The sequence below is a fragment of the Haliotis rufescens genome, unplaced genomic scaffold (assembly GCF_023055435.1).
Source record: "Haliotis rufescens isolate VD_foot unplaced genomic scaffold, xgHalRufe1.0.p SCAF_8, whole genome shotgun sequence".
Classification (NCBI taxonomy): domain Eukaryota; kingdom Metazoa; phylum Mollusca; class Gastropoda; order Lepetellida; family Haliotidae; genus Haliotis; species Haliotis rufescens.
The window spans coordinates 52,752,028-52,773,057 of NW_025964372.1; the positions used below are offsets into that span (position 1 = coordinate 52,752,028).

The window sequence follows — 21,030 nt, forward strand, 5'->3', positions numbered from 1 at the left end:
ATTTTGGACCCCTCCCTTTTAAAACTTCTGTATCCGACCATGTCTTCACCTGTTTAAGTGTCACTGCAATTCGCTCTTCTAGAGCCTATTCATACCACGTCGTAAAATATTCCCTGCTAATGGGTTTCACTAAAGTGGAAAACATCTCTGATCTACATCACTTGGGCTTCAGCTGGGACTAACTGCAATACTGTTTAAAGCAGCGTTAGATTTAACTCCTTCACGTGGGGGGCGGGGATGGGGATGGGGAATGGGGGTGGGGGAGGCATCCCTGCTGTGTTGTAGTGTGTTAGAGATGTTGTAGTGACACACATTAAATTCTCCTGCAATACGAAAACATGGATTGTTTGTATGAAGATATATCAGGTATTTCTAAACGTTTTGAAGTGAGGTTTTCCTCGAGATATCGGGTGAAGGGCCAAGCTGGACTATCAGTGTTATGGATGTCAGTGTGTACCCCGGTGCGTCTGTCAGTGTGTACCCCGGTGCATCTGTCAGTGTTATGGATGTCAGTGTTTACCCCGGTGCGTCTCTCAGTGTTATTGATGTCAGTGTGTACCCCGGTGCGTCTGTCAGTATTATGGATGTCAGTGTGTACCCCGGTGCGTCTGTCAGTGTGTACCCCGGTGCGTCTGTCAGTGTTATGGATGTCAGTGTGTACCCCGGTACGTCTGTCAGTGTTATGGATGTCAGTGTGTACCCCGGTGCGTCTCTCAGTATTGTGGATGTCAGTGTGTACCCCGGTGCGTATGACAGTGTTATGGATGTCAGTGTGTACCCCGGTGCGTCTGTCAGTGTTATGGATGTCAGTGTGTACCCCGGTGCGTCTATCAGTATTGTGGATGTCAGTGTGTACCCCGGTGCGTATGTCAGTGTTATTGATGTCAGTGTGTACCCCGGTGCGTCTGTCAGTGTTATGGATGTCAGTGTGTACCCCGGTGCGTCTATCAGTGTTATGGATGTAAGTGTGTACCCCGGTGCGTCTGTCAGTGTTATGGATGTCAGTGTGTACCCCGGTGCGTATGACAGTGTTATGGATGTCAGTGTGTACCCCGGTGCGTCTGTCAGTGTTATGGATGTCAGTGTGTACCCCGGTGCGTCTATCAGTATTGTGGATGTCAGTGTGTACCCCGGTGCGTATGTCAGTGTTATGGATGTCAGTGTGTACCCCGGTGCGTCTGTCAGTGTTATGGATGTCAGTGTGTACCCCGGTGCGTCTATCAGTGTTATGGATGTAAGTGTGTACCCCGGTGCGTCTGTCAGTGTTATGGATGTCAGTGTGTACCCCGGTGCGTCTGTCAGTGTTATGGATGTCAGTGTGTACCCCGGTGCGTCTATCAGTGTTATGGATGTCAGTGTGTACCCCGGTGCGTCTGTCAGTGTTATGGATGTCAGTGTGTACCCCGGTGCGTCTGTCAGTGTTATGGATGTCAGTGTGTACCCCGGTGCGTATGACAGTGTTATGGATGTCAGTGTGTACCCCGGTGCGTCTCTCAGTATTGTGGATGTCAGTGTGTACCCCGGTGCGTATGTCAGTGTTATGGATGTCAGTGTGTACCCCGGTGCGTCTATCAGTGTTATGGATGTAAGTGTGTACCCCGGTGCGTCTGTCAGTGTTATGGATGTCAGTGTGTACCCCGGTGCGTATGACAGTGTTATGGATGTCAGTGTGTACCCCGGTGCGTCTATCAGTGTTATGGATGTAAGTGTGTACCCCGGTGCGTCTCTCAGTGTTATGGATGTCAGTGTGTACCCCGGTGCGTCTCTCAGTATTGTGGATGTCAGTGTGTACCCCGGTGCGTCTGTCAGTGTTATGGATGTCAGTGTGTACCCCGGTGCGTCTATCAGTGTTATGGATGTAAGTGTGTACCCCGGTGCGTCTGTCAGTGTTATGGATGTCAGTGTGTACCCCGGTGCGTCTGTCAGTGTTATTGATGTCAGTGTGTACCCCGGTGCGTCTATCAGTGTTATGGATGTAAGTGTGTACCCCGGTGCGTCTGTCAGTGTTATGGATGTCAGTGTGTACCCCGGTGCGTCTGTCAGTGTTATGGATGTCAGTGTGTACCCCGGTGCGTCTATCAGTGTTATGGATGTAAGTGTGTACCCCGGTGCGTCTCTCAGTGTTATGGATGTCAGTGTGTACCCCGGTGCGTCTCTCAGTGTTATCAATCGGTGTGTACCCTGGTAGGTCTATAAGCGTAACAGTCAGTGTGTATCCCGGTGCCTCTGTCAGTTGTTTTGTACCCCGGTGCGTCTATCAGCGTAACAGTCAGTGTGTACCCCGGTGCCTCTGTCAGTCGGTTTGTACCCCGGTGCGTCTATCAGTGTAACAGTCAGTGTGTACTCCGGTACGTCTATCAGTGTAACAGTCAGTGTTCCCCCTACGTCTATCAGTGTAACAGTCAGTGTGTACCCCGGTACGGCGCGGTGACTCTTCTGTCATCTCGATTTCGTCACCTATCCTCCCCAGCAGCCATTGGGCGCCATTATCTATCAGGGATTGGTCGACGAAGGTCAAGTTCATCTCTTTGACAACGCACAGCGTCTGTAGAACTGCCGCAGTGAACCTGAGACGGAAACAATAGAAAATCTTTTGGAAGCATGGGAATAAAAAATATTATCATATAATGGGTAGGTTTATCGGCAGGATAAAGCCAACGGATAAAAACGATATCCGTTGGGGTCATATGCGGATAGAGATGCAAATATCAAAGGTCAAGTAGGGACTACTTTCCCTGTTTATAAACAAACATGGCGTCGCCCTCGTCATTCGGCGAGATTTAACCATCGTGAATCTGAATAAACTACAGAGATAATTGCTTTCATTATCAAAAGAACAGTCTAATATACTGAAAATCAGGGTCTTACTGTGGCGTAGCTAAGGCATTTTATAAGTTTTGGTAACTTTGGAGATATAAATTTCGACACAATTTTGCGAGGGCACGAGGCCTAGCCAAGCGGGATCAGTAGCCATATCTGTGCTTGTAGACCTCTGCGGCTTGAACCTTTCTCCACAAATTAAATAGTTGGATTGTTTGAATTTTTACCCTGTTTCGTTTTGTCGCTGTGTGTACATCTGACTACTCTTCTTGACGTTATGACAGGACAGACCAACTGTCAACAACGTCTGACCGTGGCCGTGACGTATCATAGACTAGGGTTAGAGTAGCTTCCCTTTGACAAAGGGCACTAGCAGACAGACTGATGGGTTGCCGCGAAAGGCAATTAAAAATAATTGTTATTTTGCGTATATGTTGCTTCGCCACTGTATAAGAAAGAGATTTCAGTTGGAACTATATTGGCTATGTCACTGTTCGACTGACACATCACTTACCCTGTGACGTAATAAATATTAATGCGCGCATTCCAGAAAAAACTCGCAATGTTTCGGTAATGTTTGTGAGAGAGGGAAAGCGATTTTGAAGCACAGAATTAAAGAATGACATTATATGATAAAGAGGTTATCACGCTTGTGTGTTTGGGGATGGTAAATATCCTGTATTAGGAATAAACACTATGTATTTAGCTCGCTAAGGCTAGCTAAATACAATGTTTATTCCTAATGCAGGATATTCACCATCCCCAAACACACAAGCGTGATAACCTCTATATATCATCCAAAACTGGCATCGACAGGAGCTATCGCTTGGGTGAGATCAAGCGATATCTACATTAATAGATAAGGCTGCAATGAAATTGTATCACAATGCTTTGCAGACCATTGTGACGTCATTAGTTACCATGGCGTCACAATTAAATGGCATCACTGATTGCTCTGCTACTGAGGCTGTTAGCAGAACGTTTTACACTAAGATACTCCTTATTACTTTCTACAAACTGAAAACGTTGGAAGAATGACGTTGGATGATAAATAAAATCTCACCCTCGTGTCTTTTGATATCAAATATTTCAACAATGGTTGATAAAAGTGATAAAAAAATTCTCCATATATCAATCGGGGCCAACCAAGTCCCCGAGTCTGACCACCCAATCACTTGTCTTGCACGAAAAAACATTGATTTTCGGGGACTTTTTCTAACCGGGATGTGTTATTGAAGAACAGATGGTGTAGTTGCACGTACCAAGTAGCTGGAGGCTGTCCCTGCTGCAGCACGAACCCCATTTTGGGATGTCTGTAGTTGAGCAGCTGTGACACACCTGGGGGCAGAGGGAAATGACGTCACTGAGTGGGTGGGTGTGAGAGATGGAGTGAGTGAGTGAGTGAGTGGGAGACAGAGACAGGTAGTTGTACATGCGTATGTGGGTGAATGTTATTTTATGCCACAGTCGTAAAATTCCGGACCTATTCTGCCCCGGACTCCTGTGACACAAACGGAGAGAGATGACCCTACATTGAGTCTTCTCAACGTTCATCGACCGCCTCCGTGGTCTAGTGGTAGAGCGTCCGCCCGGAGAACGGAAGGTCCGGGGCTCGATCCCCGGCCGCGTCATACCAAAAGACGTTAAAAGATGGTACTTGTCTGGCGCTCGGCATTAAAGGGCTAAAACAAGGACTGGTCGGCTCGGAGTCAGTATACTGTGTCTGAGTGGGGTATCCATGTTAAACTGCGGCATGATATCTCAGTGTGCTAGCACTATAAATCGGCATCAGTCCGGACTAGTACAAGCAGCCACACACACACATGCACGTCGCTATATAAGCGCAATAATCTTGGACGCGACGTTAAACCCAATTTCACCTCACCTCACCTCAACGTTCATCCTGTCACCTCTGTCGTCTCTCTTAAGGTGTTGCACCCTTCCAATACACTGCCAACATGGTCTGATGTTCCGCCACTGTTAAACCTCGTCCGTCCTTTTCCTTACCCATCTCAAACACTCGACACCTATTTGTATTTCTGTTCCCATCTGGTACTTTCGTACATCACCCACTTGTTTGGGAGAGTACACCCAGGTAGGCCATACCCTGTTTGACGAACTGCTTCCCCTTGGCCTCAAGGTCGTGTGTGATGACTCCCTGGTGCTGGAGGTAGTGGAGGGCCGTCACGGCCGGGGCGAGATCCCCCAGCACCCTTCTGCCCCCCAACACCGCTGTCTCCTCCATCAACGACTCCGACTGCAGGATCGCGCCACTCACCACGTCCCCCATCAAATCCCCTGCAACAACAACGTCACTCACGATGACCTGCATCCGCGGCACATAATAGGTTAAATCTGTTTGTTATTTGTTTAAATTAAATTTAATTCCAGTTATCGTTCTCAACTCCCTGGGGCGTATACAACCCAAGTTTCCTACGGGCGCTTGAGGGTTTTTACATCCACCTCACATATCGGGTACCCATTCCCTGCTGGGTGGACAGAGGTGAACTACGTCACTTGCCCTGTGTGACTGACACCACAAGTTTTGACATTTGTGTTTCTGATGTTTGTACGTATTCGTGTATCCACCATTCGGTCATCTACCATCTGACGAGTGAGTACACGGGGTGAATGTAATAGGGGTAATGACAACACTGTAATAACCTGTAAACATTGTTGCCTCAAGGCTGAATAACAACCGGGTGACTAGCGGGATACGATCTCAGCACCTGGCGCTTGCTAGCCTAGCGCTTTGGACCGTTTGTCCACTCCCAAAAGACGGGGATTGGAACCTGGAACCTGGGCCTCTGGCGAGCTGAGCGGTTGAGGTAGCCATCAGATTGTATGGCTCCAATAGTCAATCCCAAGAGCTAACTATGAACACATAATGCCATTTAGAGAGTGGTCAAATGTAACATGTTATATTTGGTACAACACTTTCTTAGTAAAGTACAGATTCTCGTACTTTTTGGGGGTTGAGTACCGTCCGGGATTTGAACCCACACTGCCAGTACTAGTGTGAGGCACCTAGTCGCCAACACACAACGTCAGTGATCTAACCCACTCAGCCACCGAGGCTTCCACAAAAATGAAAGTGGTAGTCTAGATCACGTACTTTGTGCACCCCTCTGACAAGTGTAAATTGGCACGTCTCCCATGGCCGAAGCTAAGAACACACAATGCCATTTAGAAAGTGGTACGAGAACCTGTACTTTACTCAGAAAGTGTTATCCTGAATATAACATGTGTTACAAGAGCTAGCTGTTTTGTCATGTGACATAAACCTTGCGCCGAACTCTCAGACTGACAGCATCGTCGTATCTCAACTCACCGTAGGCGAACATGTCGGTGTGGCTGGTGCCGGGAATGGTGTCGTGAGGCAGCGCCAGGTCAACAACTGTCGTCTGCTCGTCTTCCAGTTTGCTCCATGAGGCTGGAATAGAGGGTATTCAATTTGAGGTGTTGGGACTTTGTGAGATGACGAACGTGTAATTGAACGACGCCAGGCAAGGTAACAACAAGTACCATCTACTGACGTGTATTGGGGTGGCGCGGCCCTGATCGAATCACCGATGTTCCGCTCTCATCTCTTTTGTTTCCCTATTACAGCTTATCTTAACACAAAAACAGCAACAGAGGCCAGAGAATCTCCCATCTCTGATTGCTGAAAAAGAAAGCAAAATACTTTACACATCTGTTCGTTTCGATATCTTGGCAAAAGTGAGAGAATGTTCAGGTGTGGGGTAGTCATCCTCTTGGTGGGGTTTGCGGTTGGTGAGAACCATACGAAGGCGAAATGTGTTTCAGCTTCTTAACATGACAGAAGGGTCCGTGATGAGACTTGACGTAATTTGGTGTGCATACTGTTAATTCTTTCCCCTGGTCGCGTGCCCGCCATATTGTCATCGGCTGTCCCCGTGTCGTTGTGCAGGAGTAGAGCAGACGGGTCTAACTGGAATGTCACAGTCTGTGACACACGGCGGCCTTCCGCCTGAAATATTGGAGCAAACAGTGGAGTGAGTGAGTGAGTGAGTGAGTGAGTGGGCTGGTGAGTGAGTGGGTAGGCGCGCGGTTGGGTGGGTGGGTAAGTGAGTGAGTGAGCGGGCTGGTAAGTGAGTGAGTGAGTGAATGAGTGAGTGGGTAGGCGCATGGGCGGGTTGTTGGGTGGGTGAGTGAGTGAATGAGTGAGTGGGTAGGCGCATGGGTGGGTTGGCGAGTGAGTGAATGAGTGAATGGGCTGGCGAGTGAGTGAGTGGGTAGGCGCGTGGGTGGGGGTGGGTGGGTGAGTGAGTGAATGAGTGAGTGGTCTGGCGAGTGAGTGAGTGGGTAGGCGCGTGGGTGGCCGGGTGAGTAGGTGAGTGAGTGAATGAGTGAGTGGGTAGGCGCGTGGGTGGGGGTGGGTGGGTGAGTGAGTGAGTGAATGAGTGAGTGGGTAGGCGCATGGGTGGGGGTGGTTGGGTGGGTGAGTGAGTGAATGAGTGAGTGGGCAGGCGAGTGGGTGGGTTGTTGGGTGGGTGAGTGAGTGAATGAGTGAGTGGGTAGGCGCATGGGTGGGTGGACGAGTGAGTGAATGAGTGAGTGGTCTGGCGAGTGAGTGAGTGGGTAGGCGCGTGGGTGGATGGGTGAGTAAGTGAGTGAGTGAGTGAGTGAGTGAGTGAGTGAGTGACATCAGAAATTGGCATCACAGTTTGCAGCCATGTGGGGAATCGAACCCGGGATTTCGGCCTGAGAAACAGATGCGTTTACCAACAGGCTAGCCAACCTGCGCCAGCTTAATGTGAGGGGAATGACGGAAGTAACGTGGGTCGTAGACGATCACCACTTTATGTTTAACGCCGCTCTCACCATTCTTCCTGACTGTCATCTATAAATAATCGAGTCTGGCCTAGATAGTCCAGTGATTGACCAATGACATCGATACACGCAATTTTGATACGATGACATGCATCAACCAAGTCAGTGAGCCTGACCACCCGATCCTGATGACGCCTCTTACGACAAGCAGGGGTTGCTGAAGACTAATTCTACCCCGGATGTTCAGGTATAGTTCACACATCGAGGATCTATACCTGTTAATTCTGGGATTTGAACCCAGGACCAGCGGATCGTAGCCCGACTAAGGGACGCAACTCTTTATCTTATCAACACAGCAATCTGAAATACCCGTGACAGTATACGGATTACTATAAGTAGAATGTCAGTGTGTGAAGAGTTACAGAATATGTCCACATCAGCAGCGTCCTCACCACGACATACATGTCCTTCTGTACGGCGTCTGTGACGCGGCCGGACCTGGCGACTGCGCGGATGTGATGGTGTCCCGGCTTCAGGGCCACGAAGGTGTAGTCGTGCCACGCCCCGGAGTTAGGTTTGATCCGCTCCGTGTACCGCAACGTCCGCCCGCCTCGTTTCTGGTCGGCCGCGACGCCCCGGCCCGCCTCCCGCACGATACACAACTCCTCCGGGGCTGTCACCGTCACCGTCACCTGCAGGCAGGCAGACACAAAGCATGGTTCTGTGATAGTGCTTGTCAAACGGGCTTCCTTCAAGCCGGCTTTGAGTGTCCATACACTTGTAGGGTAGGGATCTTTTGTGAACAGAACGTGTACTTTCAATTCATTAAATGATTCACAAATATTCCAAAAGACAATGGCTGGTCCAGAACATCCTGTTTTTAGTGTCCATTGCTCCACAAGACGCGGCACAGACACCGCGAGGTTCAGGGAACGAGAAGATGAGTTTAAGCGAGCATCCCGATACCGAAGTTGTCGGTAAATATTAATGTCAGAGTTACCCTGGAAGTCCTATTATGTTAAAAAAAACTAGTCCGTACAAAGATCTATTCAGTATAAAGTACTATTCAGTATAAAGTACTATTCAGTATAAAGAACAATTCCGTACAAAGTACTATTCCTTTCAAAGTACTGTTCAGTACTGAGTCCTTTTTTCAGTTAAAAATATATTCAGTACAAAGAATATTCAGTATAAAGTAGTATTAAGTATAAAGTACTATTCAGTATGAAGTACTATTCAGTATAAAGTCGGTGCCGATTTGAAACTGCCTGACCAAGGGCGTAAGAGGTATAACATGGCGAAAGACATTAAAATCTGATGAATGGTACAACAACGATTCATATACATTTACTTGCTGGCTGTGAACACATCAATAATGGGTGACGTTCACACAATGCTCACATCCTGTGAAGTGCTAAAATAAGGGTTGATGCTTAACTTTCTTTCAGGTGTATAGATGTTGAATAGTTACCTCTCTAACCCAGTCTCACCTTGATGCTTTTTGCCTTGAAGTTGAAGACGGAGAACTTAACCTTGACAGTCTCGAGTCGAACAACCTTGTATGGCATATGTATGTCCACAAAGAACTCCTTGCTGACGGTGAAGTCCAGAGCTTTGGAGACACACACGCCCCGGCGACTAGACACGCCCACCGCATGCATCCGCCAGGTGGTTAGGCTGTCCGGAAGTGTCCAGTTTAAGTACATGATGGCCCGGTCACCTCGGAGGATACGTCTGACATTGGATATTGGTTATATGACACGGCATGGCAGACACAGGGTATGACAGGGACATCATGTTCTTAAATATCAGCATATACTGAATTTGAGACTGACGATTGTGATTGTGCGGATCTGGATGGAAGCATGCTGTGTGAACAGGTAGAGAAGGGGGTGGGGGTGTAAAGCGTTGAGTTGTTGTAATAATAATAATAATAATAATAATAATAATAATAAGTAGAAGAAGAAGAAGAACAGACACTTTATATTGCGCACATTTCTATACCATGAACACAGGCCACTAACGTTTCCTACCTGGAAAGAAGTATGTCCTCAAATAACCAGGTTTCAGAGAAGTTCTGTCGAGCTACAAATTGGACAGTCTCAAAGGTCTTCTGCGGTTGCAGGTTTTTCCTCGAGGCGGTAATTGAGGAGCTGTTTGCGTGGAGGCCCCGTATGGTAAGAGTGCCGACGTCTGCCAAGAAAAAGATGAAGAGAAGCCGTACACGACGCCGTAACAAGGAGTGCTTGGGCTTTTAACATGTAGCCGGTCTGTTCACAACGGGCTGTTCGTGGTCGAGTCTGGACCTCATAAACCATTATTTACCAGCATCCACACCGCCAGCATACAGTCACACGTCACCAGACAGGTCCATCATCACCACCCTCGTCTGTTCCAGCGGTCTTTCATGGGTACTACCTAGCTGCCTGTGCTGCCCCGGATTACCCATGGGGTACACAGTGCATGTAGACAATTAGATGCTGGGACCATTTCTTACCCTGGGGCCCTGAGGTGTTTGTAAGAGGCTATTTGTTTAGTCACTGCTATAAAACGTAGATTCGTTCTCTCTGAAGAGAGGATTAGAACAAAGGCTATATAGAAACAAACAAGTCCAACATGGCCGGGCCACAAGTACTTTCTGTGTGTAAAACCTGAGGCAATGGTATTTTTCCTGGTAATTATTTTCCAGATATTTCAGGCGTCAAAGAAAGGTCTGTCTCGTCAGACACAGATATCACCATAGAAGGATACCCATACTTGCCGTAAAAGACGTCTATGCTTTACATTCTACATATTCCAGAAAACGTTGCTTTCGACGATGGAATTTAAGAATGACACTATTTGATGAACAGGTTATCACGTATGTGTTTCAGGGTGGATAACATCCTGGCCCGCTAAATACACTGTTTATTCTTAATACGTGATAATGAAAATCCCATAACACACCAGTGCCATAACCACTATAGATAATCTTAATTAATGTTTACGACATGGACCCGTCATGATCCGGGATAGAACTGGTCTTCAGCAATCCATACGTGTCGCAAGAGGCGACTAACGGGATCGGGTGGTCAGACTTGGTTGATGCATGTCATCGCATCCCAATTGCGTGGATCGATGCTCATGATATCAATCACTGGATCGTCTGGTCCAGACTCGATTATTTACAGACCGCCGTCATTTAGCTGGACTATTGCTGAGTGCGGCGTTAAACAGCAAACAAAACAAAGAAGGGTTTGTCTCGCCATACACCAACTCACCGCGATGGATGGGTTTGTCCAGGATTCGAAGAACAAAACCATTCGCAGTCCATGTCTGCAATGAAATAACATGGATTCACAACACTGACGTTCTACTAGCTATTTTATGGGCGCTTCCCACGTCTGATTTCGTACTCGGTTGAAGTTGGTGTGTAAAATATCTATGAGTCTCTTTGAGTTTCTTTGAGTCTATTAGCTTCGATACAATGTCATGCCGTGTTGCTGTACCTTTGTGCGTGGATCACTGTGGGCCCTGTGAGGCGAAGCGAGGCTGTGGCCCGCCAGCGTCTGAAACATCTGAATGAAAGATACACCCATGGTACAACGTGATACACCCATGGTACGACATGGTACATCCATGATACAACATGATACACCCACGACACAACATGAAATACCCTCGATACAACGTGATACACCGGTGATGTGATATAAGATTATACAACATGGCACAAGAGGTACACACTGTCACACCTCCTGCCTTGACAGTGTAGATCTCCCCGCCAGGAGGTACACGGACAGGTCGACGGCCACCAGCCCGACCCTGGTGTTGTTTGTGCCGTCAATGCGGAACCTCGTGTTGAAGCCAGGCCTGTGAACCCCGTCCTGGTTGTACTTCCTGAGAGACACCTAGGCAGAGAGGAAAGGTTGGGGTGTACTTCTGTACTTCTCATACAGCATACTGTACGTACTGAACGTACAGAGCAATGGCTTTTGGTGGTTTGCCATTTCTTGTAGAAATTAGTATGTCAAAGAGATTGTTGGACGACGTTCTGTAAATCCTGGTAACATGACCTTTCTATTTTAAAAGAAAACTTGAAACGCATCTTTAACACAGACTGTTGTTAATGATAAGATGCAACATCATTATTGTTGTTAATGATTAGATGTAAAATCATACTGGCAGTTAATGATTAGATGTAACATCATTATTGCAGATAATGATTAGATGTAAAATCATTATTGTTGTTAATGATTAGATGTGACATCATTATTGTTGTTAATGATTAGATGTAAAATCATACTGGCAGTTAATGATTAGATGTAACATCATTATTGCAGTTAATGATTAGATGTAAAATCATACTGGCAGTTAATGATTAGATGTAACATCATTATTGCAGATAATGATTAGATGTAACATCATTATTGTTGTTAATGATTAGATGTGACATCATTATTGTTGTTAATGATTAGATGTGACATCATTATTGTTGTTAATGATTAGATGTAAAATCATACTGGCAGTTAATGATTAGATGTAACATCATTATTGTTGTTAATGATTAGATGTGACATCATTATTGTTGTTAATGATTAGATGTAAAATCATACTGGCAGTTAATGATTAGATGTAACATCATTATTGTTGTTAATGATTAGATGTAACATCATTATTGTTGTTAATGATTAGATGTAACATCATTATTGTTGTTAATGATTAGATGTAACATCATTATTGTTGTTAATGATTAGATGTGACATCATTATTGTTGTTAATGATTAGATGTAACATCATTATTGTTGTTAATGATTAGATGTAACATCATTATTGTTGTTAATGATTAGATGTAACATCATTATTGTTGTTAATGATTAGATGTAACATCATTATTGTTGTTAATGATTAGATGTAACATCATTATTGCTGTTAATGATTAGATGTAACATCAGTATTGTTGTTAATGATAAGATGTAACATCATTATTGTTGTTAATGATTAGATGTAACATCATTATTGCTGTTAATGATTAGATGTAACATCATTATTGTTGTTAATGATTAGATGTGACATCATTATTGTTGTTAATGATTAGATGTAAAATCATACTGGCAGTTAATGATTAGATGTAACATCATTATTGTTGTTAATGATTAGATGTAACATCATTATTGTTGTTAATGATTAGATGTAACATCATTATTGTTGTTAATGATTAGATGTAACATCATTATTGCAGATAATGATTAGATGTAACATCAGTATTGTTGTTAATGATTAGATGTAACATCATTATTGCAGATAATGATTAGATGTAACATCAGTATTGTTGTTAATGATTAGATGTAACATCATTATTGCTGTTAATGATTAGATGTAACATCATTATTGATGTTAATGATTAGATGTAACATCATTATTGCAGATAATGATTAGATGTAACATCAGTATTGTTGTTAATGATTAGATGTAACATCATTATTGCAGATATGATTAGATGTAACATCAGTATTGCAGATAATGATTAGATGTAACATCAGTATTGTTGTTAATGATTAGATGTAACATCATTATTGCAATTAATGATTAGATGTAACATTATTATTGTTGTTTGAGGATTGACTGTGTATTTTTTTCGGTTCATTGATGTATGAATCGAAAAACCGATGTGCAAACTGTATGAATACAATAGTTTGCACATTGGCTTTTCGATTCATACCTCGATGAACCGAAAAAAATACACAGTCAATGCTTATAATTAAATTCGACAACGTAAAACATGTTTTATCTACAATGGTTTAACCAAAAACAGTTGTATATATCAAAACAGACAAAAATGACGACATTGATAAACATTCCAGGTGTAGGAATACATACAGTGGTGTGACATGAATCAGGTGATCGTTTAATTTATGCACATAACTTGACACGCCTACACAGTCAGTAGCCAATCAACGGAGAGTAGGATCAAAACAATGTTCATTGGACCTGTCAAAAGAACTGCAACAGTCAGACTGTAACGAACCGGAAGAAATATGTCCGGGAGAAGGCGGCTGTTTCAAATAACATGGTCAGTTCCCGCGAGATTTAAACATTACTTCCCTGATAACGGTAAAACACAGTTGGAGAAATGCTAGTTAGAAATGAAACCTGAAGACATGAAAGTTGAACCGAGGCGAGCGGGAAAAAAACAGGCGAGCGAGCCTGCACATTTGCTGTTTCATTCATTCTCGGCCTTCGGTTTCAAAGGGTAGTTTGGACAAATGAATATGCATGAAAGTCGCTAAATGTCCTGTGCATGACGATACACGTGAGCAGGAAGGGAATTCCCTCGACTGTAATATTGGGACTCCCCGACATTCCGCAGTATTAAAAGTAGTGCGCCTCGGTGGGCGTGGCTTAATTTTTAACATTCATTGGGAAATGAATGCAATAACTCGTGACCAACTCAGCTAATCAAAATGAAGGAATTCCAATGAACACAACGAAAATTTAATTATTAATAATTAGATGTAACATCTATTTTGTTGTTAATAATCAGATGTAACATTATTATTGGTGTCAATGATCATGTGCAACATCATAATTACTGTTTATGATTACATGCAATATCATTATTGTTGTTAATGATTAGATGTAACATTATTATTGTTGTTAATAATTAGATGCAACATCAATATGAGTAAGAGTATATATGTAATAATGTTGTTAATGATTAGATGTAACATCAAGATGTGTAAGAGTATATATGTAATATTGTTGTTAATAATTAGATGCAACATCAATATGAGTAAGAGTATATATGTAATATTGTTGTTAATGATTAGATGTAACATCAAGATGTGTAAGAGTATATATGTAATATTGTTGTTAATAATTAGATGCAACATCAATATGAGTAAGAGTATATATGTAATAATGTTGTTAATGATTAGATGTAACATCAAGATGTGTAAGAGTATATATGTAATATTGTTGTTAATAATTAGATGTAACATCAATATGAGTAAGAGTATATATGTAATATTGTTGTTAATGATTAGATGTAACATCAAGATGTGTAAGAGTATATATGTAATATTGTTGTTAATAATTAGATGCAACATCAATATGAGTAAGAGTATATATGTAATATTGTTGATAATGATTAGATGTAACATCAAGATGTGTAAGAGTATATATGTAATATTGTTGTTAATGATTAGATGTAACATCAAGATGTGTAAGAGTATATATGTAATATTGTTGTTAATGATAAGATGTAACATCAAGATGTGTAGGAGTATATATGTAATATTGTTGTTAATGATTAGATGCAACATCAATATGAGTAAGAGTATATATGTAATAATGTTGTTAATGATTAGATGTAACATCAAGATGTGTAAGAGTATATATGTAATATTGTTGTTAATAATTAGATGCAACATCAATATGAGTAAGAGTATATATGTAATAATGTTGTTAATGATTAGATGTAACATCAAGATGTGTAAGAGTATATATGTAATATTGTTGTTAATAATTAGATGCAACATCAATATGAGTAAGAGTATATATGTAATATTGTTGTTAATGATTAGATGTAACATCAAGATGTGTAAGAGTATATATGTAATTTTGTTGTTAATGATTAAATGTAACATCAAGATGTGTAAGATTATATATGTAATATTGTTGTTAATGATTAGATGTAACATCAAGATGTGTAAGGGTATATATGTAATATTGTTGTTAATGATTAGATGTAACATCAAGATGTGTAAGATTATATATGTAATATTGTTGTTAATGATTAGATGTAACATCAAGATGTGTAAGGGTATATATGTAATATTGTTGTTAATGATTAGATGTAACATCAAGATGTGTAAGAGTATATATGTAGTGTTGTTGTTAATGATTAGATGTAACATCAAGATGTGTAAGAGTATATATGTAATATTGTTGTTAATGATTAGATGTAACATCAAGATGTGTAAGAGTATATATGTAATTTTGTTGTTAATGATTAGATGTAACATCAAGATGTGTAAGATTATATATGTAATATTGTTGTTAATGATTAGATGTAACATCAAGATGTGTAAGGGTATATATGTAATATTGTTGTTAATGATTAGATGTAACATCAAGATGTGTAAGGGTATATATGTAATATTGTTGTTAATGATTAGATGTAACATCAAGATGTGTAAGGGTATATATGTAATATTGTTGTTAATGATTAGATGTAACATCAAGATGTGTAAGAGTATATATGTAATATTGTTGTTAATGATTAGATGTAACATCAAGATGTGTAAGAGTATATATGTAATATTGTTGTTAATGATTAGATGTAACATCAAGATGTGTAAGGTTATATATGTAATATTGTTGTTAATGATTAGATGTAACATCAAGATGTGTAAGAGTATATATGTAATATTGTTGTTAATGATTAGATGTAACATCAAGATGTGTAAGAGTATATATGTAGTGTTGTTGTTAATGATTAGATGTAACATCAAGATGTGTAAGAGTACATATGTAATATTGTTGTTAATGATTAGATGTAACATCAATATGAGTAAGAGTATATATGTAATATTGTTGTTAATGATTAGATGTAACATCAAGATGTGTAAGGTTATATATGTAATATTGTTGTTAATGATTAGATGTAACATCAAGATGTGTAAGAGTATATATGTAATATTGTTGTTAATGATTAGATGTAACATCAAGATGTGTAAGAGTATATATGTAGTGTTGTTGTTAATGATTAGATGTAACATCAAGATGTGTAAGAGTACATATGTAATATTGTTGTTAATGATTAGATGTAACATCAAGATATGTAAGAGTACATATGTAATATTGTTGTTAATGATTATATGCAACATCATTATTGTTGTTAATAATTAGATGCAACATCAATATGAGTAAGAGTATATATGTAATATTGTTGCTAATGATTAGATGTAACATCAAGATGTGTAAGGGTATATATGTAGTGTTGTTGTTAATGATTAGCTTGTTTGGTCGTGGTTGACAAAGTAAGGAGAACCTACTTCCTCCAGACACACATCCGGGACATCGAGGGTCATCGTGTTGGAGATCACTTCCGGTTCTCCTGTTCCGTCCCGTGTGGTGAAGAAAGCGAGGACATTTGCAAGGGGAGACAACTCTGCCCTGTAGGCCGCCGGTATCTCGAATGTGTGGAGGTCAGTACCGTTCATTACAAAGGTGTGGTTGTAGATGGTCTGCCCCCGGGCCTCCACCTACAAGATGATGTGAAGGGGGACAACTCTTTAACTCAGTCGTTACTGTGGGAATGAATGTTGTTTTACACCGCATTCTTGTCGTTGTATGAAGGCGGCCTATAAATACTCGATTCTGGGACGGACAGACCAGTGGTTGATATTGCGAGCAACGTCTCACGCCTGACAACCAGATCTCTTTTAAGAAAGTTGCCTCTTATGACCAGCATAGGTTACTGGGAGGGAGACAATTCTTCCACAGAATACCTGGCTCTTCGTGTTTATAAACAACACAGGGGCTTTAATGTAGACCAAAGGGGGCTTTCTGCAGCTGGATATTTTCGAAAAAAATATATCGTTCAAGAAAATTATTGAAAAAACAATTATGCTTCAGATGGATGAAAAACAATTGTCTGCCACAAAAAGGACATTGTTGTTTTAGAAAAGAATATTTAGGCTCATAGTTTTAATTTTAAAAATGTTTTGCGGCTGTAGCTGAAAAAATGTCTTTTGTCCATGTACAATCCCAGCCCCACCCCACCCCACCCCACCCCCAGAATATCAAATGATCGCTCCCTTACACCTTCATAATTGTGTCAGTTTAATGCAATGCACCAATCCATACATCTGAGTTACATGTAATCAAGCATGGTTTGGCTGACAAAGTGTACATTCTGATATAGATACAGTTAATCCCACAGTGCTGCAGGCGAGGAAGGCCGCCCTCCGCCCCATACACTTACAAGAACTGTCATCATACTGTCGTTAACTGACGATGTGTAGCCAACATGGACAGCGACATTGTCTCCGTCTCCCTGAAACACACGAGAGTTTAACATATGTAGAGACTGTTTAGTCCCAAGAAGGGCAGACAACCCGACCAAGTGACTTTGATTGTTTTGGCCTGCTTCATCTTTCAAGGGCATGGGTGATTGGAGTGTAAACTTAACCATGCAAAAGAGTCGTTGACATGAAAATACGATGGAATGTTCTTGTTCATTGGTTAAACATAAAAATATATGCAAACGCCACTCACTATAATTGATTATGTTTGAAGAATTAACTCTAGAAACAGGAGACATTTTTGTTTAGTCCTTAAAATTATTAAAGTGTATTGCAGCTGACCTTGACATTCGCTGGCCTGGGTCAGAAAATACGGGGCAAATACTCTGTGCTCTGCTCAGACATGCTTGAGTCCAGAGGCTACCTTGGACATGAAGGAGCAACGTCTTCAGGTTGGTAGACGTTACCCGTGGGAGGCGTTACCTGTGGGAGGTGTTACCTGTGGGAGGTGTTACCTGTGGGAGGCGTTACCTGTGGGAGGCGTTACCTGTGGGAGGTGTTACCTGTGGGAGGCGTTACCTGTGGGAGGCGTTACCTGTGGGAGGTGTTACCTGTGGGAGGCGTTACCTGTGGAAGGTGTTACCTGTGGGAGGTGTTACCTGTGGGAGGCGTTACCTGTGGGAGGCGTTACCTGTGGAAGGTGTTATCTGTGGGAGGCGTTACCTGTGGGAGGTGTTACCTGTGGGAGCTGTTACCTGTTGGAGGCGTTACCTGTGGAAGGCGTTACCTGTGGGAGGTGTTACCTGTGGGAGGTGTTACCTCTGGAAGGTGTTACCTGTTGGAGGCGTTACCTGTGGAAGGCGTTACCTGTGGGAGGTGTTACCTGTGGAAGGTGTTACCTGTGGAAGGCATTACATGTGGGAGATGTTACCTGAGGGATGTGTTGTTACCTGTGGGAAATGTTACCTGTGGGATGTGTTACCTGTGGAACGTCTGCCTGCAGGGTGATCCTGGGTTTCTCGGGGGTCAGGGCCTGGACGGTGTGGTCGACAGTAGTCTGGGTGTTGTACCGTCTGTCTATTGTCTGCACCTGTGTGACAACGTGCTTAACAAATCATAGATAGAAGTCTAGTTCAGTATTTGTTTGAATATTTTGATCAAAGAAGAACACATGTACCACATATTGTTTTACTATCATATCCTGCATCGACTTACGTGCATACGTGTTCATAAGTGTCCATTGTTTCCACCAATGCAGAAGCATTAATTAAACGCTGTTATGGAGCAAATTGAAATTCGAATGATATCATTTTACTCTTATTTGTCAAAGTTGATGAAGTCATTTTATCTGATCTGTCCGCGATGTGGGCGGCTGCTGTTTAAGTTACACACACGTGATTTTCGCGTCACCCCATCTTGGGACATAGACCATGTGTTACAATAGCACAGGAGCGAGCCTGTCGTACTTCTGACCCACATCGTTCCAAAGCTGTCCCAAATGTCCCAAAGACCACGGTCATACCTACTTGAAAGGACACACGGTCGAGCTCCGGCATTCTCTGTGTGAAGCCGAACACCCCTTCCGCGTTTGTAGTCAGTCGTTTCGACATCAGTTGAGCTGACTCAGCAGAAACTGTCGGATAACAGGAATGGTACCTTCGTGTAACTGTCAACTCTATTGCTACAGCTTTTAAGAAATCGTTCATGAACTAATCATGTTACTGACTTTATTTTCATGATTCACTTTTGCTAATACTGTTTCTTTTCACAAATGTCTGTGGTGACTTCATATCTTCTTTACCTTGGTGTCTGATATCCGCCATGATGACCTTCACCTTGACCCCAGGGGCAGGCACCCCAGACGCGTCCGACAGGATGCCCTGAAGCAGTGTTGATCGTGTTTACTGATAGGTTACAGATTCCGTGACGTACGACGGCCGTAGCCCCATGTCGAAGTATAAGACTTAGTGTTATGATAAACTACCGTTTGGGTGCTACCCATATAAAAGCATGTGAATGTTCTATATTAAACGAGACTTTGTCGTGTTAAGCTATGGGCTTTACGATCGGTTTGTGGAACAGGATCTTGGCGATCAAGTCCCAGGTTTGAACCCCACATGTTCCAACATAAAAGTGGCAAAATCCACTATAATATTATAAGAAATCTCTGCTTAGAGCAGAGACGATTGTACGATTCCTACTACGTCACGAGCTTGTGTTTATGAATCACTATAAGAAAGAAATGATACCAGTGGTTCGCAAGAAGGTGGGCGTATCCTGTCCCACCGGCGGCACCCGTCACAAACACATGCAAATTTCCACATTAGTCGTTCCCGCCATATGGCTGGAACACTGCAACGAGCAAACACAACTCACTCACTCACCCTGAACAGGAATGGTCTTGAGGGCAGGAAGTAGTGCTGGTCGCTAGGGAACGTCAACCGCCAGGCGTCCTTGGAGATGGGTGTGGTCACGTGGTACACAGTCTGGGTCTCCCCGTAGCCCGACTCAGTGACGTTTGCCTCAATATATAGGTGAGAGACTCTGTCAGAACACCACTGGGGCAGATTTGTCAGGTCATGTGTCTTGATGCTGATGGCGGCTCTCCCCGACTTGAACTGGAGTCAGAGTAGGTCTGGTATTACAGCTCACATAGTGAGGTGCATCCCACATTGATTGACACAACTAAAGTATTAACACACCACCCAGCAAAACCTTTGAACTGGACATGCCACATAAACATAGGAGACCACTGTGGGGACTTGGTTGAGCACAAGGGAACGATTGAGGGAGTTATTTTCATGATTAAAATATTATTTAAATAAGTTGGGTACATTAAAACACGAAAACGAGGTCCCCTCCCCCCATAGCCCTCGTATTGACCAATCAGATACCACCTCTCATATCACTCACCCACCTTCACGTTGTAGAGCTTGTCCGTCTGCCTCTGCACAACGTCCCCTTGTTTGACCCCAAGCCTCAGTTGACCTTCACCCCGTATCCTCTCTCCGAAGACGTACCTGGGGGTAGACGTTTCTTGTTAGACCTTCACTTCATACAGGACTGATCGTGTGATCAGTCCTCATGCATGTGTTCACGAGTCTGAAGGCTGGATATGAACTCAAGAAATTGTGTGTGCTATTAAAAACAACCTGTACATTGTTGCGCTTCCTTTGACCATGCGCCTCGTTTAATCATGTGATCCGGTTTTCGTGTGTCTGTCTGCAGTCATTAGTAGATTTATTTAAACATATCTATGTATGCTAATATCAAGTAATGACAACCTCCGCAGTGTGGCGCTGCGCAGTAACAATTCAAGTTACTCTAAACCACGCAGTATCACGTCAAGTCTCGTCATGTCACGCCCAGTGTTGTTCCGAGAGATGTCTAGTGGCAGGCTACCATT

At 42.7% G+C, this 21,030-nt stretch overlaps 1 protein-coding gene across 1 annotated transcript in view; it reads right to left on the reverse strand.

The window, feature by feature from the left end:
• LOC124145601 (complement C3-like) overlaps positions 1 to 21,030 on the reverse strand; it is a 61,418-nt gene that overhangs the window by 26,646 nt on the left and 13,742 nt on the right. Inside the window, exons 8-25 of the mRNA XM_048389141.1 lie at positions 20,542 to 20,644; positions 20,009 to 20,242; positions 19,426 to 19,504; positions 19,151 to 19,257; positions 18,607 to 18,714; positions 17,585 to 17,656; positions 16,653 to 16,862; positions 11,349 to 11,504; positions 11,103 to 11,171; positions 10,875 to 10,929; positions 9,648 to 9,807; positions 9,105 to 9,348; positions 8,067 to 8,306; positions 6,685 to 6,811; positions 6,152 to 6,253; positions 4,927 to 5,118; positions 4,083 to 4,158; positions 2,414 to 2,567 (exon numbers count right to left, since the gene is read on the reverse strand). Of these exons, the coding sequence (XP_048245098.1) occupies positions 2,414 to 2,567; positions 4,083 to 4,158; positions 4,927 to 5,118; positions 6,152 to 6,253; positions 6,685 to 6,811; positions 8,067 to 8,306; positions 9,105 to 9,348; positions 9,648 to 9,807; positions 10,875 to 10,929; positions 11,103 to 11,171; positions 11,349 to 11,504; positions 16,653 to 16,862; positions 17,585 to 17,656; positions 18,607 to 18,714; positions 19,151 to 19,257; positions 19,426 to 19,504; positions 20,009 to 20,242; positions 20,542 to 20,644 (2,488 nt within the window). The remainder of the gene's footprint in view (positions 1 to 2,413; positions 2,568 to 4,082; positions 4,159 to 4,926; positions 5,119 to 6,151; positions 6,254 to 6,684; positions 6,812 to 8,066; positions 8,307 to 9,104; positions 9,349 to 9,647; positions 9,808 to 10,874; positions 10,930 to 11,102; positions 11,172 to 11,348; positions 11,505 to 16,652; positions 16,863 to 17,584; positions 17,657 to 18,606; positions 18,715 to 19,150; positions 19,258 to 19,425; positions 19,505 to 20,008; positions 20,243 to 20,541; positions 20,645 to 21,030) is intronic.